The sequence below is a fragment of the Eumetopias jubatus genome, unplaced genomic scaffold (genome assembly GCF_037043125.1).
Source record: "Eumetopias jubatus isolate StellerSeaLion01/CBP00866 unplaced genomic scaffold, mEumJub1_p1.0 scaffold_3, whole genome shotgun sequence".
NCBI lineage: Eukaryota > Metazoa > Chordata > Mammalia > Carnivora > Otariidae > Eumetopias > Eumetopias jubatus.
In genome coordinates, this window is record NW_028274809.1 from 141,107,637 (window position 1) to 141,121,407 (window position 13,771).

At 39.8% G+C, this 13,771-nt stretch overlaps 1 protein-coding gene and 1 long non-coding RNA gene across 5 annotated transcripts in view; both read left to right on the top strand.

The window, feature by feature from the left end:
- The first annotated feature begins 1,234 nt into the window (after window positions 1-1,234).
- The window catches only part of EPSTI1 (epithelial stromal interaction 1), a 94,929-nt gene continuing 82,392 nt past the window's right edge, over window positions 1,235-13,771 (top strand). For 2 of the 4 annotated variants that reach the window (XM_028103666.2, XM_028103672.2), the window contains exon 1: window positions 1,236-1,534. In XM_028103666.2, coding sequence (XP_027959467.1) covers window positions 1,356-1,534 — 179 coding nt within the window. In that variant the 5' untranslated portion in view covers window positions 1,236-1,355. Of the gene's footprint in view, window positions 1,535-13,771 lie in introns of all 4 variants that reach the window. The other 2 variants (XM_028103657.2, XM_028103650.2) reach the window with 2 other exon arrangements.
- LOC114209583 (uncharacterized) lies at window positions 10,242-12,471 on the top strand. The gene is made up of 2 exons (XR_003609365.2): window positions 10,242-10,708; window positions 12,277-12,471. It is a non-coding gene; the product is annotated as an uncharacterized LOC114209583 (long non-coding RNA).

A 13,771-nucleotide genomic window follows, 5' to 3' on the forward strand; every position in this document is an offset into this window, starting at 1 on the left:
TTTTCACATTGCTGGTAGAACATTCTCAAACATGTTATTACATAACTGCCCATCCTTTGGCCCTTCTGTGCCTTCCACATTGCCCATAGCGGCCCTCTCAAAGTCTTGAAGGGTGGTCCAAAGACCAGCAGCATTGATATCTCCAGGAAAATTGTTAGAAATGCAAATCCTGGGGCATCTGGGTGGCTCAGTCGGTTAAGCATCTGCCTTTGGCCCAGGTCATGATCCCAGGGTCCTGGGGATGGAGCCCTAAATCAGGCTCCCTGCTCAGCCGGAAGCCGGCTTCTCTCTCTCCCAATCCCTGCTTGTGTTCCCTCTCTCGCTGTCTTTCTCTCTCTGTCAAATTAATAAATAAAAATCTTAAAAAAAAAAAAGAAATGCAAATCCTTGGGCAAGCTGAGCGGTAGGCAGAAATGATTCTCCAGGCAGCCTTGCTAAGTAATCGATCAGACATTCAAGAAATATTGATTACATAGCTGGTCTGTGCAAGACATTCAACTATGGCGTAGGGACTTTCTCATAATATGGATTTGCAAGACTCTGTATCTGTAGGTCTGGGAGTAAGTCTCAGCATCCATATTTTTAAAAAGCTCCCGTATGATTCTGATGTGCATTGGGTTGATCATGACTGTCATAATACCTGCTATACAAGATGAGAGACGTCTCTTGCCTCCCCAGACCTGCATTATAGGAGACGTGTAAGCAAATGGTAATGCCATGGTAACAGATGAAGTAACAAGGGCTTGCTTCTACTCTTGTGGTTTTCCTTTGGCTTTTGATTTCACTTTAGTTTCCTTAACTTGAAAGTATTTGCACAACAACCAAACAGCAATCATTACTGATAAAGGCAAAATTTTGTTTGGATGATTTTATTTATTCACCCGATCTCTGGAGTCCGAAGATTAATATATTGTTCAAGGTCTCAGGTATGCAGCAGTAACCACAAATTAGGGTTACCTGTTCAACAGTCCCTAAAGTATCTTTCAGGATTCTCGTTCCCTGCTGCTCGCTCACAAGGTGTCGGCGGCTGATGACAGTTCTCTTTACTATGCTCTAAGGTGGTTATGGGACCTTAAACCGACTCACTGAGAGCGGCCAAGCCAGCTCCACTCCGCACCCGGGGCCGGGGCGGCGCAGCGGGAGCTGTTACCGGGGATAAGGTCAGAGGGCGCCTGAAGAGAGCGTCAATGGGGAAGTCCTTTGGGGCGGGCGCAGCTGCAGCTGGTAGCGGGAAATCGAAACTCAAGCTGTTAAAACCGCTGCCCCTGCCCTTCGGAATCGCATCTTGGACTCGCTAAGAGTCCCAGCCCGCATCCCTCCCGCAGTGGGCGCCCGGGACCCGCGGACTCAGAGCTATGTTCACCCGCACTCGGGTGGTGGGCTCCGGGCTCGGCGCCTCTCCCGCCCCCCGTCCGGCCCAGGACCCCCCTGGGCGGCACCCGGAGCCAGGAAGGCTGCAAGGTCCCAGACGCGGGGTGGAGGCGGCGCCCCAGAGCCCTGCGCAGGAGAGCCCCGGGCTCGCGGGTCAGTGGCTGTAAGTACTTAACAACCTGTTTCGGGGGCGGGAGCCCAAACCTCAAACATACTCACAAGCACTCTCTTGATCATTGGAATTTGAAACCACAGGGGCCCAGTAAGTGGGTTTTTGAGAGACTGCAGCTTTATTTGCCTACACAAAAGCCTTCAGGAATTATTACCTTATAAATTGAGCGTGCCAGTCTGCGGGTCTTTACTAAATGTCTGAGCTCCAGTTCCTTTCAAGAACACTGCTTTCTTGACTCTTGTGACTGGCTACAGGATTGAAAAGATGTATGTAGAAATCGCTGAGCTTCTTACTACTTTCCAGATACCTCCAGAACTCACACTCTTTAACTAGTATGAAAAAATTATTTTCCTTCTTGTCTTAAAAAATCCGGGCCCTAAATGATGCCAGGGTAGGGGCGGAGAGGAATGTGTTAGGGGGTAGAGGGTCCAAATGCTGCCTCTGGGAGCACGCTTGCATCTCAACAAAGTTGCCAGATAAACCACCTCTTAGGACCAGAGCCGTGAGGCTGGGTGAGGTCGAGAGTGGCTACAGGGTTTCCTGTCCTGGCGTGGGTAGGTTCTCTATGCAAGAACCGTTACAGGTAACTTTTATCTTGGTCTTCGGTTCAGGGTCTCCAGTTGGTACCCCAAAACATTTTGCTATGCCTTGTCAGGGATCCTCTTTCTTCCCAATGGAAGGAACTTCTTTAACACAATAGTATGGTGTACATACACAGTGCTTTCGAAGCCCTGCCTCTGTGAATTGTAATTGTCCTGGTGGTTTCATTTTCATTTCCCCCCTTTCCATCAACTCCCAGTCACACGAAAGACATGCTGGTTGCTAAGGAACCGTATTTGACCTTAGGACCGGTAAACAGTAGATTTTCTTTCATCCTTAACTTTTGAAAGAATTCATAAGTATTGGGCTTTTAATATTATTCAGCTTAGGGTTACCCTTAGATGGGGTGGGTGAGCCAGATGATTTCAGTTGGAGATTGCTTCATTTCTCTCCTTTGCAGAATGAGAGGTGTCTTGCTACAATAGACATTCATTAATTTCAAGTAATCTACATCTCAGTAAGCTGTAGCATTTAATGTAGTAGAGATCATGGGCATACAGTCTCATGATGATGAACACTCTTTATGTCTTTTTGTTCTATTAAAGAGCATCTGCTTGGATATAACCCTTTAGTTGCAAGCTCTTAACAACTCATAAATATTAGTGGTTGCATCTATCTGTTTTTATTTGATTGTAAATTACCCCAGAATCTTGCTGGATGAAATTGCTCAGAAAGGGGCAGTTTTCTAATTAATTGTCCAGAACTCAATACCTGAAGACCTCACTGCATTCGCATTTTGTGATTTTTAAGATTTGCTAATAGACCATTAGAGTGCACATGGGAGAGTTCAGTTAGTTTTCCTGGAACTGACTTATTTATTTATAAAAGATTTATTTGAGAGAGAGAGAGAGAGAGAGAAGGGCAGGGAGAGGGAGAGAAAGTCTCAAGCAGATTCCACATTGAGTGTGGAGCCCGATGTGGGACTTGATCCCAGAACCCTGAGATCATGAACTAAGCTGAAACTAAAAGTCAAATACTTAACCATCTGAGCCACCCAGGTGCCCCTATTTATTTATTTTTAAAATGTGAACCAGTTGCAATAAGTAGAGCATTATAAGAGACATTCCCTTTTAGGTGTTTATTTTTATTTTTTAAAGATTTTATTTATTTTTGACAGAAAGAGACAGCGAGAGAGAGAACACAAACGGGGAGTGGGAGAGGGAAAAGCAGGCTTCCCACTGAGCAGGGAGCCCAATGCGGGGCTTGATCCCAGGACCCTGGGATCATGACCTGAGCTGAAGGCAGACGCTTGACTGAGCCACCCAGGCGCCCCATCCCTTTTAGGTGTTGAATATCTAAGATCCTGTTTGGACCACTCTGAATTCTTACATCTCCATTAATCACTTCTATTTACTGTTTATTCCCACTTGTCTCCTTTAATGGAACTGGAAAACCAAGGAAAATTGTTGCCTGGTAAATAACATCTTAGTAAAATTCACACATACACTAAAGCCATTAAGAAGGGGGTTTAATTTGGGACACCTGGGTGGCTCAGTTGGTTAAGCATCTGCTTTTGGCTCAGGTCATGATCCCAAGGTCCTGGGAGAGTCCCACGTTGGGCTCCCTGCCCAGTGGGGAGCCTGCCTCTCCCTCTCCTCCCTGCTCGTGCTCTCTCTCACTATCTCTGTCTTTCTCTCTCTCAAATAAATAAATAACACCTTAAAAAGGAGTTTAATTTATTCATTTTTTTTAATTTTTGGAGAGGAATTACAGCATTTTCTGATGGGAAATAAAGAAAAAGGAAGTATTAAGTGCTTAATAAGCTTCATTTGTTCACTTTCAATATGAGCTTATTTAGATGATAAAGGATTGAGATATAACCTTGTATTGGGTGCATCCTTCCATTAATTCATTAGGGAAGTGCCAGTGTAGGCATGGGAGCATGGGCTTTGAGGACAGACGCACTTGGGTCCACATTCTAAATTCTACCATTAATTGCTCTCTGAGCATCAATATGGTGCTTAACTACTTTATGCCTTAGTTTCCTCATTACTTAAAATGATATAATACCCATCTCTTAGGGTTTCGTTGTTTTTGCATATGTGTATGCATAAAATGTAGTGTCATGCCTAGCGGAAAGGAAATGTCCAGTAAGTGTTGGGTGCTGATAGCCTTGAATTCACTTAACAAATGTTTACTGATCAAGTGCCATGCTGTCACCCTGAAGTGGAGTGTTTGTACCTTGTAAAAATACACTGATTTAAAACACCTACTTACATATAAATATAAATAGAGATTTTAAGGCAATCTTTTACAATTTAAAATGACTTCTGAGAATCTCTAATAGACTCTAAGGCAAGGCTGTGTTCTGACTATATTTGGATTTAAGTAATTATAAGTGCTAATTCATATAGGCTTTCCCAATTATTTTTAGTTGGTGATTTTTCTCTTGTCCCTAAATATTATAAGCCATCTACACAGATTTAAAGAGAAAAAAGCTCATATATACTTCAAATCCAAAGTAACACTTTCCCTTTCAATATTTTGATTTTTTTTTTTTGGTAAATATCTCACTCACTTCTATAATATCTAGATAAATATAAGAATAAAGCATGGGTTTTTCTGGAAGGGGGTTTTCACCTGACTTTAGCCAATTCTGGGCAACAGGTTCTTATCTGTGATAGCAACACAGGGTTCATTTCATTCAGAGGCTAGCCTATAATCATACCTGGAAGTGGTCCTTTAGCTTGATGCTGTTTAAAGGAAATAAAAAGATATTCTAAAAATGAACCTGTAATGTGGAATTTTGCTATACAGTTTACATCAGATGAACTGAATTTGTATATAAATTAACATATTTGCAGCCTACTGTACACTAAGAACTGAAGAGACTTAAAGATGGGCAATAATAATAGCAAACACATGAAATGCTTAGTATATGAAAGTGCATTGTATATATTGTCTCTTTCCGGCCTCACAAGAACCATATAAGAGGATCTCTAGCTCTGGATATTTAATTAAAAATTTAGGAACAAATAACTACTCAACAGAAGATAAGCCCTTAGGTAGCTTATAGTCTAATTGATGGGGCAGACAGTGATTAGATAATTACAGGAATGACTCTTCATATACACTATAAAGGAAAACCAGAGTCTGAGCTAGTCTTGGGAGCCTGAGAAGTGTTCCCAAGAAGTGATGTTCGAGCTGCAATCAACAGGATAATTGGGAGTTGTGTGTTTTTTGCTGACATCATACATTATTCCAACACCAACCAACTTCACTTCAGTTCAGACACTACCCAGAGTTAGCACAGACCCCATGGATTAGGGCCCAGTCTCTCAAGATTGCCCCTGTTTCAAACACCAGCCACAAATGGGGTCCCCAAACTACCCACACTTCTGCCTGGCTGACTACAAATGTGGGTGTTTCCATGACCTCTCCTCCCCCAGTTTGATAATTCATTAGCACGAATCACAGAAATCATGGAAACTCCTATACTTACGATTACAACTTAGGAATAGCGAAATAGAAGAGATGCATAGGGCAAGCTATGGGGGTGGGGTGTTGCCCAGAACTGCCATACCCTGTCTGGGTGGGCCACCCTCTCAGCACTTTGATGTGCTCACCAATCTAGAAGGTCCTCAGTCCTTATTCAAGAATATTTATTCCAGCTTCATTACACAGGCGTAACTGATTTAAAGCATTGGCCACTGAGTTCATCAATGAACTCAATCTCTAGCTCCTCTCCCCTCCCCAGAGCTGTCAGAGGGGCAGACCTGAACATTGTAACCCTCTAAGCATACGGTTGGTTTTCCTGGCAAATAGCTTCCATCTTAGAGCATTCTGGGGTCATCTCATTAGCATACAATCAACACTCTTATCACTTGGAATCCCAAGGATTTTTGGAGTTCTGGGCCAGGAACCAGGGACAAAGACTAAGTTTTTATATTTTTGTGATGCCACAGGAGTTTATATTGCCTCTGTGGCAGCCAGGGAAACTTGCTCTCCAGATCTCCTTCAAAAGAACTTACTGTGGGAAGCATAGTCCACTGACAGTCCCAGCTGCAACCCCTTTGTCCATTATACCCTTTGTTCTGGGAGCACGCTGATTCTGCATTCTTCCAGCCAGTGTCTGAACATTCCAAGGTGGTAGTGTCAGCCTATTCCTGGCCCAGGTGGGACTCCTCTAATGGGCAACTTTTACCAGAAGATTCCCCGTTGACGTATTTAAGATTTTCTCAGAGTTGTACAGAGGCTTTTCCCACTCAATTCCCCTCCTCAATCTGCTTTCATAGGTATCACATCCGCTGTTGTTCTTAAGGCTTTCATGGCCTACCCCTGCTCATTCCCCTTTGGTCCTTCACAAGCATTCTTCCCAATAAACTTCTTACGTGTCTGATCCTGTCTTGATGTCTTCTTTTTGGAGAACCCAAACCGACACAGCCTTTTAGATACACCAGACCCCTGATTACAATAGCTTAGACACTACATCTGTTGAAGTGCTACGTAACTGTACTGGGGAAACCCACTCCTTTTTCTTATTTCCTCCCTTTGGGGCTCCAGTTTCCTTATTTCCCTACTCAATCTTCAAAACTTTTCCCAGTTTGCTGTGCTCCAGGGAAGGGAATAACCCTGGTAACTGATACTTTTCTTTCCCTTCATCCTCGAAGTCTCAAGGGACAGTGAAGGGAGAATAAAGATGGCTTGGTCAGACCACTTATTAATGGCCAGTTCCCGATTTCTCTCTTTTCCTCTTCAAGAACACTGTGTTACATTAGTATTAAGTGTTTTATACATAGAAGGTGGGATATAAAGTGGAATATATGATAACATAATCATTAAGTTATAGTGTTCAATTTTTGTGAACATCACTATCTAATAATCGTTGACTATATTCTGAGTCCTGAAGTATAATGTCTTATGTCCAAGACAGATCATCAAAAACTTCTTAGGTCATTCTTGACTCACCTCATTTCAATCCAAACTAGCCACATAAAATAGTCTTAAATTAAGTGCAAGTTTTTACAAACTTATGACAGCCTATAAGAACTGCTTTCACTATTTCTTTTTCACTGCAGTGCCCCTCTTCTGAATCCTCATATGAGTGTGAGAAAATAAGCTTTTGCCATAGATGTTAAATGGCATGAAAGCATCGGGCTATCGCTCCTCCCTGGGGCTAGTGAGCTGAATAATGACGAATTTCCTTTTAATGCTATGAAATAATAGTACATAGGAAGAGAAAAATCTATGATTGATTCTGATGAGTAATCTTCTTGACAGCTTAATATAGATGGCTATTCATTAGAGGACTATAACTCAATCTTCAGACAAGGCTCATAAGCATTCAGAAAGTTTGTAAAATACAGATAGTATTTAACTCTTAATGATAATTATATGGCTCGATGAGCTTGTTAGGTGTCTCAGTGATTACTATATTCTACTAGCAGCCTAATCAGTAGAACTCTGCCTATTTGACTTATTTTTGAAACAAAAAATGTGGCAAAGCATGCCAATACTGTAGTAGCTTAAAGTAAATTACTTGTGACCTTGAATAGTCAAACTGGGTACCCCGAGAGAATAAAACCAAAATAACAATTAATAGCTGGAACTCTTACATCTTGGACTCTTAACCATGTGCTAGACCTTGTACTACACATGTCATATAATTCCTTTTTCTCATCACAATAAACACTTGGCCACTTTACAGTTGAAGAAACTGAGTCTTGAGAGATTAAATAATTTCCCAAGGTCTCAGGGCTTTTTTTAAATGATAGAACCAGCACTCCAACCTAAGTCTATCCACCAAAGTCTAGATCCTGAAATGAGATGGAGCTGGAGGTAGAAAGTGGTAGTATAGCTGGCTAAGTTCCCATCAATCGTCATATTTTTACATCAAGAAAATAGAAATTCTATAGGCTAAAGGGAGTGATGCTACAGAAACAGTGATGTGACATTTACAGCTTTAAAATTCTTTGGATAGGGAAGTAATTTACAAGAGTCAAGTTTCTGTGGGGATTCTCTTGTCTCTGCTGCTTTTCTTAAATGATGGTTTGGCGGGCTTGCATTTGAACAATTCTCTCACCATCCCCTCACCATCCCTGTTTATGAGCAACTTAAACAACATCCCGCCTCCTGGTGATGTTTCAGACTTCTGACCATAGGCCAGAGTAAGCAATTCATTTGACATTCATGATATTGGACATGTGTGGGTATATATGAGTTTATATAAAAAAAATTCACAACTCTCACCCTTACTGTGTGTGATGCACTCTGACATTTTCTACTCTCATTCATTAAAAATAAACCCATTAAGTTGGTTTTATGACCCATTAGTGGGTTACATGTATGGTGTGAAAAAACATAGCTCTGTGCATGGCAGAAGAGATTGCTGGAGTAGATGGAAAGAAAAGACATTTTGGTTTGCTTAGATCCAATTTATCTTCCTGTTTATACAGGAGAGTAGAAATTATGGTTCTGTTTAGAATGAATTTCCAACTTTTCTGTGCTAGATTTCACTCCTCTGTATGGAATGCATTTGCAGTCTGCCAAGTCTTAGGGAGCAATCATTTTTGCTCAAATACAATATCAAAAATGAGTGGGCATTTCTCAAAAAGTCTTTGACAGCTGAAACAGTGAAACAATAAATCAACAGGATGATGAAAGCATGAAAAAACATAATACCTATAATAATCAGTAGAGGCATAGCAGAAATGAGAAAAAAGAAACTTAGTTCAATTACACAATAAGGTTATTTAATTCAAAGTCAGTAGAGTGCTGTAAGTTTATACATATTGTTAAGGTTAATTGCATCTATTCAGAATCTATTTGAATCTGAAACAAAAGCTTAACAGGAAAAAAATCATCAAAGGGAGAAGACTGCAACTGAAGGGTCTGTTCTATATCAGAGAATCAGCTAATGATGATCTTCCTTTGTTCTGTAATGTTTGTAATTCCCCCCCCAAATATGAACACTTAAAAGGCAATCCATTAAAGTCCTATAGAAAAACTAAAGATATTGATCATCATTAAAACTCAAGGGCTAGTATGGCCCAGTGTCTGTTTTACTGTGGCACCAGAGAGAGTGGAAATCCTGTGCTACCTAATCTTGTAAGAAAACCTGAGCCCCTGCTTGAAGTCTTTATTTTAAATATTTCCTCATTAAAAATCTTCAGAATATTTTCCCCGATTGTAAAAGTAAGGTTATATCTGCTTTTATAAAAACTCAAACATTACAAAAGTAATACAGAAAGTAAAAGTCCCCTGCAATTCAAATCCTTAGAAATAAACACTTCAAATAGTTTGATAGGAAGACATCTTTATTTTTAAAGTGTAAATGTGCTCGTTGATTCTTTGTGCCAAGTAGAAAGTCTTAGAGCCATTACACTTTTTGATTTCTATTGCCAGTAGAAGGTGACAGGCAGGAGAAGATATGTTCTTTTTCTAATCTTTATTTTAAAGTGTGATTGCTCACTATCCTATAGGAAGATACTGTTTTCACATTGGTTTATTATTTAACTGTGCAAGGAAACAACTCTTGTTCTAACAGTGGACTTTTGGATAATATCTTTTACGTGGTACTCTTCCCCAAAATATTTGACCTGAACATCTAATCACGAATAAATCATTTTCTCAAATCCAGATTGTGAGGTGTTCTATAAATTCTATAAGGCAATTTACCTGGTGGGGCGCCTGGGTGGCTCAGTTGTTAGGTGTCTGCCTTCGGCTCAGGTCATGGTCCCAGGGTCCTGGGATCGAGCCCTGTGTCGGGCTTCCTGCTCCGTAGGAAGCCTGCTTCTCCCTCTCCACTCCTCCTGCTTGTGTTCCCTCTCTCGCTGTCTCTCTCTGTCAAATAAATAAATTCTTAAAAAAAAAAAAATTTACCTGGTGTATTGGTCAGGGTTCTCCAGAGAAACAGAACTAAGAGATTATATATTTGTATATAGATACAAATATATACAATATATATTTGTATATATATAATCTAATTTATAATATATGTGCATATATAAAAGTACATATTATAAAGAGATTGTAATAAATATATATAATATTTTGTAATATATATTATAAATCATTTTAGAATTATATAAATATATAACATATAACATATTTTTATATATAAAGAGATTATTTCATATATATATATATAAAGAAATTTATTATAAGGCTATAAGGTATTGGCTCACATAATTATGAAGGCTGGGAAGTCCCATGATCTGTCATCTGCAAGCTAGAGACCTAAGAAAGCCAGTGTGTAGCTCCAAAACCTAAAAGCAGGAGAGCCCATGGTGTACATTCCCTTCTAAGTGTGGAGGCCCAAGAACCAGGAGCACCAAGGGCAGAAGATTGATGTCTCAGGTCAGCCAATCAGGTCAACATTGGTTTCAACCTTCCTCTGCCTTCCTTGTTTTGCTGAGCCCATCAGTGGATTGGATGATGCCCACCCACAATGGGAAGGGCCACCTGCTTTACTCAGACCATGGATTCAAATGCTTACATTTTTCAGAAACATCCTCACAGACGCACCCAGAAATCACGTCTAGCCAGGGTACCCTCTTGCCAGGTCAAGCTGAGACAGAAATTAACCATCACACCTGGACTTTCCAGAAATATAAGTCATGAAAGGTAGGAAAAAGTCAAGGAAATGGTCCTGGATCATTGAAGTCTATAGAGACGGGTCAAACAACAGGCAGGTGTAATCTGTGATTGGATCCAGGATGCGGTGGGGGTAGGGAAGAATATTCTAAACATTGGAACCATTTAGAAATTTGAATATAGAATAAATATATATTAATATTAATTCCCTTGGGTGTGATAGTTTTTTTTTTTAAACCTGTAAGTAGGGGAATGTCTTTGTTCTTTTTTTTTTTTTAAGATTTTATTTATTTATTTGACACAGAGAGACACAATGACAAAGGGAACACAAGCAGGGGGAGTGGCAGAGGGAGAAGCAGACTCCCAGCGGAGCAGGGAGCCCGATGCGGGGTTCGGTCCCAGGACCTTGAGATCATGACCCGAGCCGAAGGCAGATGCTTAACCACTGAGCCACCCAGGTGCCCTGGAAATGTCTTTCTTCCTTAAGAGATACATGCTGACGTGTTCAGGGTTATGTTACTGACTGCAGCTTACTTTCATATAATTCAGAAAAAACAAAGATGAGGAAAGTGAAGGAAGTGTGGCCAACCATTTACCAATTGGTAAATATAGGTAAATAGTATATGGGTTTTCATTTTACTAATATTTTAATTTTGCTTGTAGGCTTAAATTTTAAGATAAAAAATTGGGGACAAAGTAATTTCAGATCATATTCTAAAGTTCATTGTGCCTCTCTTTTCCTTTATTCTTTTGGAATCTGGAGAAATTAAAAGGAAGTTTGTCATGGAGCTGTATGCTTAAGATTTGTACAGTTTGTCCTAAGTATATTATAGCTCAATAAATAATTTAGGGAAAAAACCTGGGCTCAGAACCATGTTACTTTTGCAGATGACTATTTGCTAATCTTTAATGAACTATTTATCAACACCGCTTTGTTTCATGCAGTGGTTCTTATTACTCCTAAGACACAGATCAAAGAAAAGAATCAGGAACTAAGATATGGATGTTAGAGAACAATGCCAGAACCAGAGTTGTAAAAAGACAATTAAAAAAACTAAATCGCATACATTGTGGAAGAAGATGGAGCAAAGAAATTCAGTCACAGCATGAAAAAGGAGATGTACTGTGATTTCGGGCTAGGTTTTATTACATATGGTGAAAGAGGTGACATATATGTATGTTATACATAATTCTCATATTACAATTACATATAATAGATATCTGCAAATAGGTATCTTAAGCATAGATGGCTTTATTTGTTTCTCACCTATGAAATAAGTCTGAAGGTAGTTAGTCTCTGGGTGATGTAGTACAAATAGCAAGCAACCATAACAGAACATTTATTTTCTAGCATTGTTCTAAGGACTTTGTATCTGTACTCTAAGATGTAGATAGCTGTTATCCCCATTTCACAGGTGAAAAAATAGAAAAACTAGTAAGTTGCTCAAAACTGTAGTTAGAAAATAACAGAATTAAGGTTTAAAACCAGGCAGCTTGGCAATAGATTACCACTAATGTGGTGGTTTTATAGTCACAGGGCACCAGATGGCTTTTGTCCTTCTGTTCTGCCATTTCTGATACATGTCTTCTGTATTCAGGTTGCCTCATTGACCAAGATAGCTGCTTGAGCACCAGCTACCACTTCAGTCTTCCACGAAGATTGGAAAGCAACAGAAAAGGCTTTTCTCTCTGTCTCCATTTGAAGGAGCTTTCCTAGAAATCCTTCTATATCACTTCCACTTACATTTCAATTTCCCAAACTTAATAACATGGTCATACCTAGCTATGAAAAAGGTTGTGGACTGTAGTCTTTTAATTGGGTACATTGTCAACCTGAATAATATAAAGGTGCCATTAGAAGGAGAAGGTGAAAATGAATGGGTAGAGTCAGCATCTTTCCTAGTTTGAGAATTGAGGAGAGTCAAACATAAGAGCAGACATTAATCATTCAAACTGTTTCTGGGATTTCAGAAATGCAAATGGGATATCTAAGGAAGAAAAACTTAAATGTAGTCCACATTCCTGTTCAGAGTATTGATTTTAGAGGACTATTAGAGTTATCTTCTGGATAATATTCTGCACAAAGCTTTATTTTATGCTTTGTACATCCTGCAGGATTGTTTATAATACTGAACAATTGAAACAACTGAAATAGTTAAGTGAGAGGTTATATTATGCTGCATCCATGTTCTGAAGTATTATATAGCCCTTTAATATCAAGCTTGTTACATGAATAGTTGGGAAAATCACTTATAACTGAAGACATAAAATTGGACTTAAGATATGATTGCGGCTGTGTAATAATAGGTACAGAATATAGATTGGACTGAAATTCACTCAAATAAAAGTAATCGTGGGGGTCCCTGGGTGGCTCAGTTGGTGAAGCATCTGCCTTTGGCTCAGGGTCTTGGGATTGAGCCCTGCATCAGGGTCCCTGCTCCGCGGGGAGCCTGCTTCTCCCTCTCCCTCTGCCTGCTGCTTCCCCTGCTTCTGCTCTCTATCAAATAAATAAAATACTAAAAAAAAAGTAATTGTGATCTCTGAGGGGTGGGATTACGAGCGACTTTTCAATATTTAAAAAATATATTTTTGTGCATTTTCATGTATAAGCATGTTTCTTTCAAAATCTAAATCAGAAATAAAAGATGAATTTTGTTTTTAAATGTTCTATGCAGAGATTTAGATATAAATCCCTCATACCTTATATTTCTGGTTTTGTCCTTTAAGTTACAGATAATCTTGAGGAGCAATGCTTAAGACGTGGACATAAACAGATCTTAGTCTATTAATAATAATAATAGAAAATGGGGACACCTGGATGGCTCAGTCAGTTAAGCATCTGCCTTCGGCTCAGGTCATGATCTCAGGGTCCTGAGATCGAGCCCCACATGGGGCTTCTTGCTCAGCAGGGAGCCTGCTTCTCTCTCTCTCCCTCTTCCCCTCCCTACCACTTGTGTGTGCGCTCTCTCTCTCTCGCTCGCTCTCACAAATAAATACATGTATATATATATATATATATATATACACACACACATATATATAAAGAAAATGTACAACCATTGGTAAATATGTGGTTTTTATGCAAATGCAAAT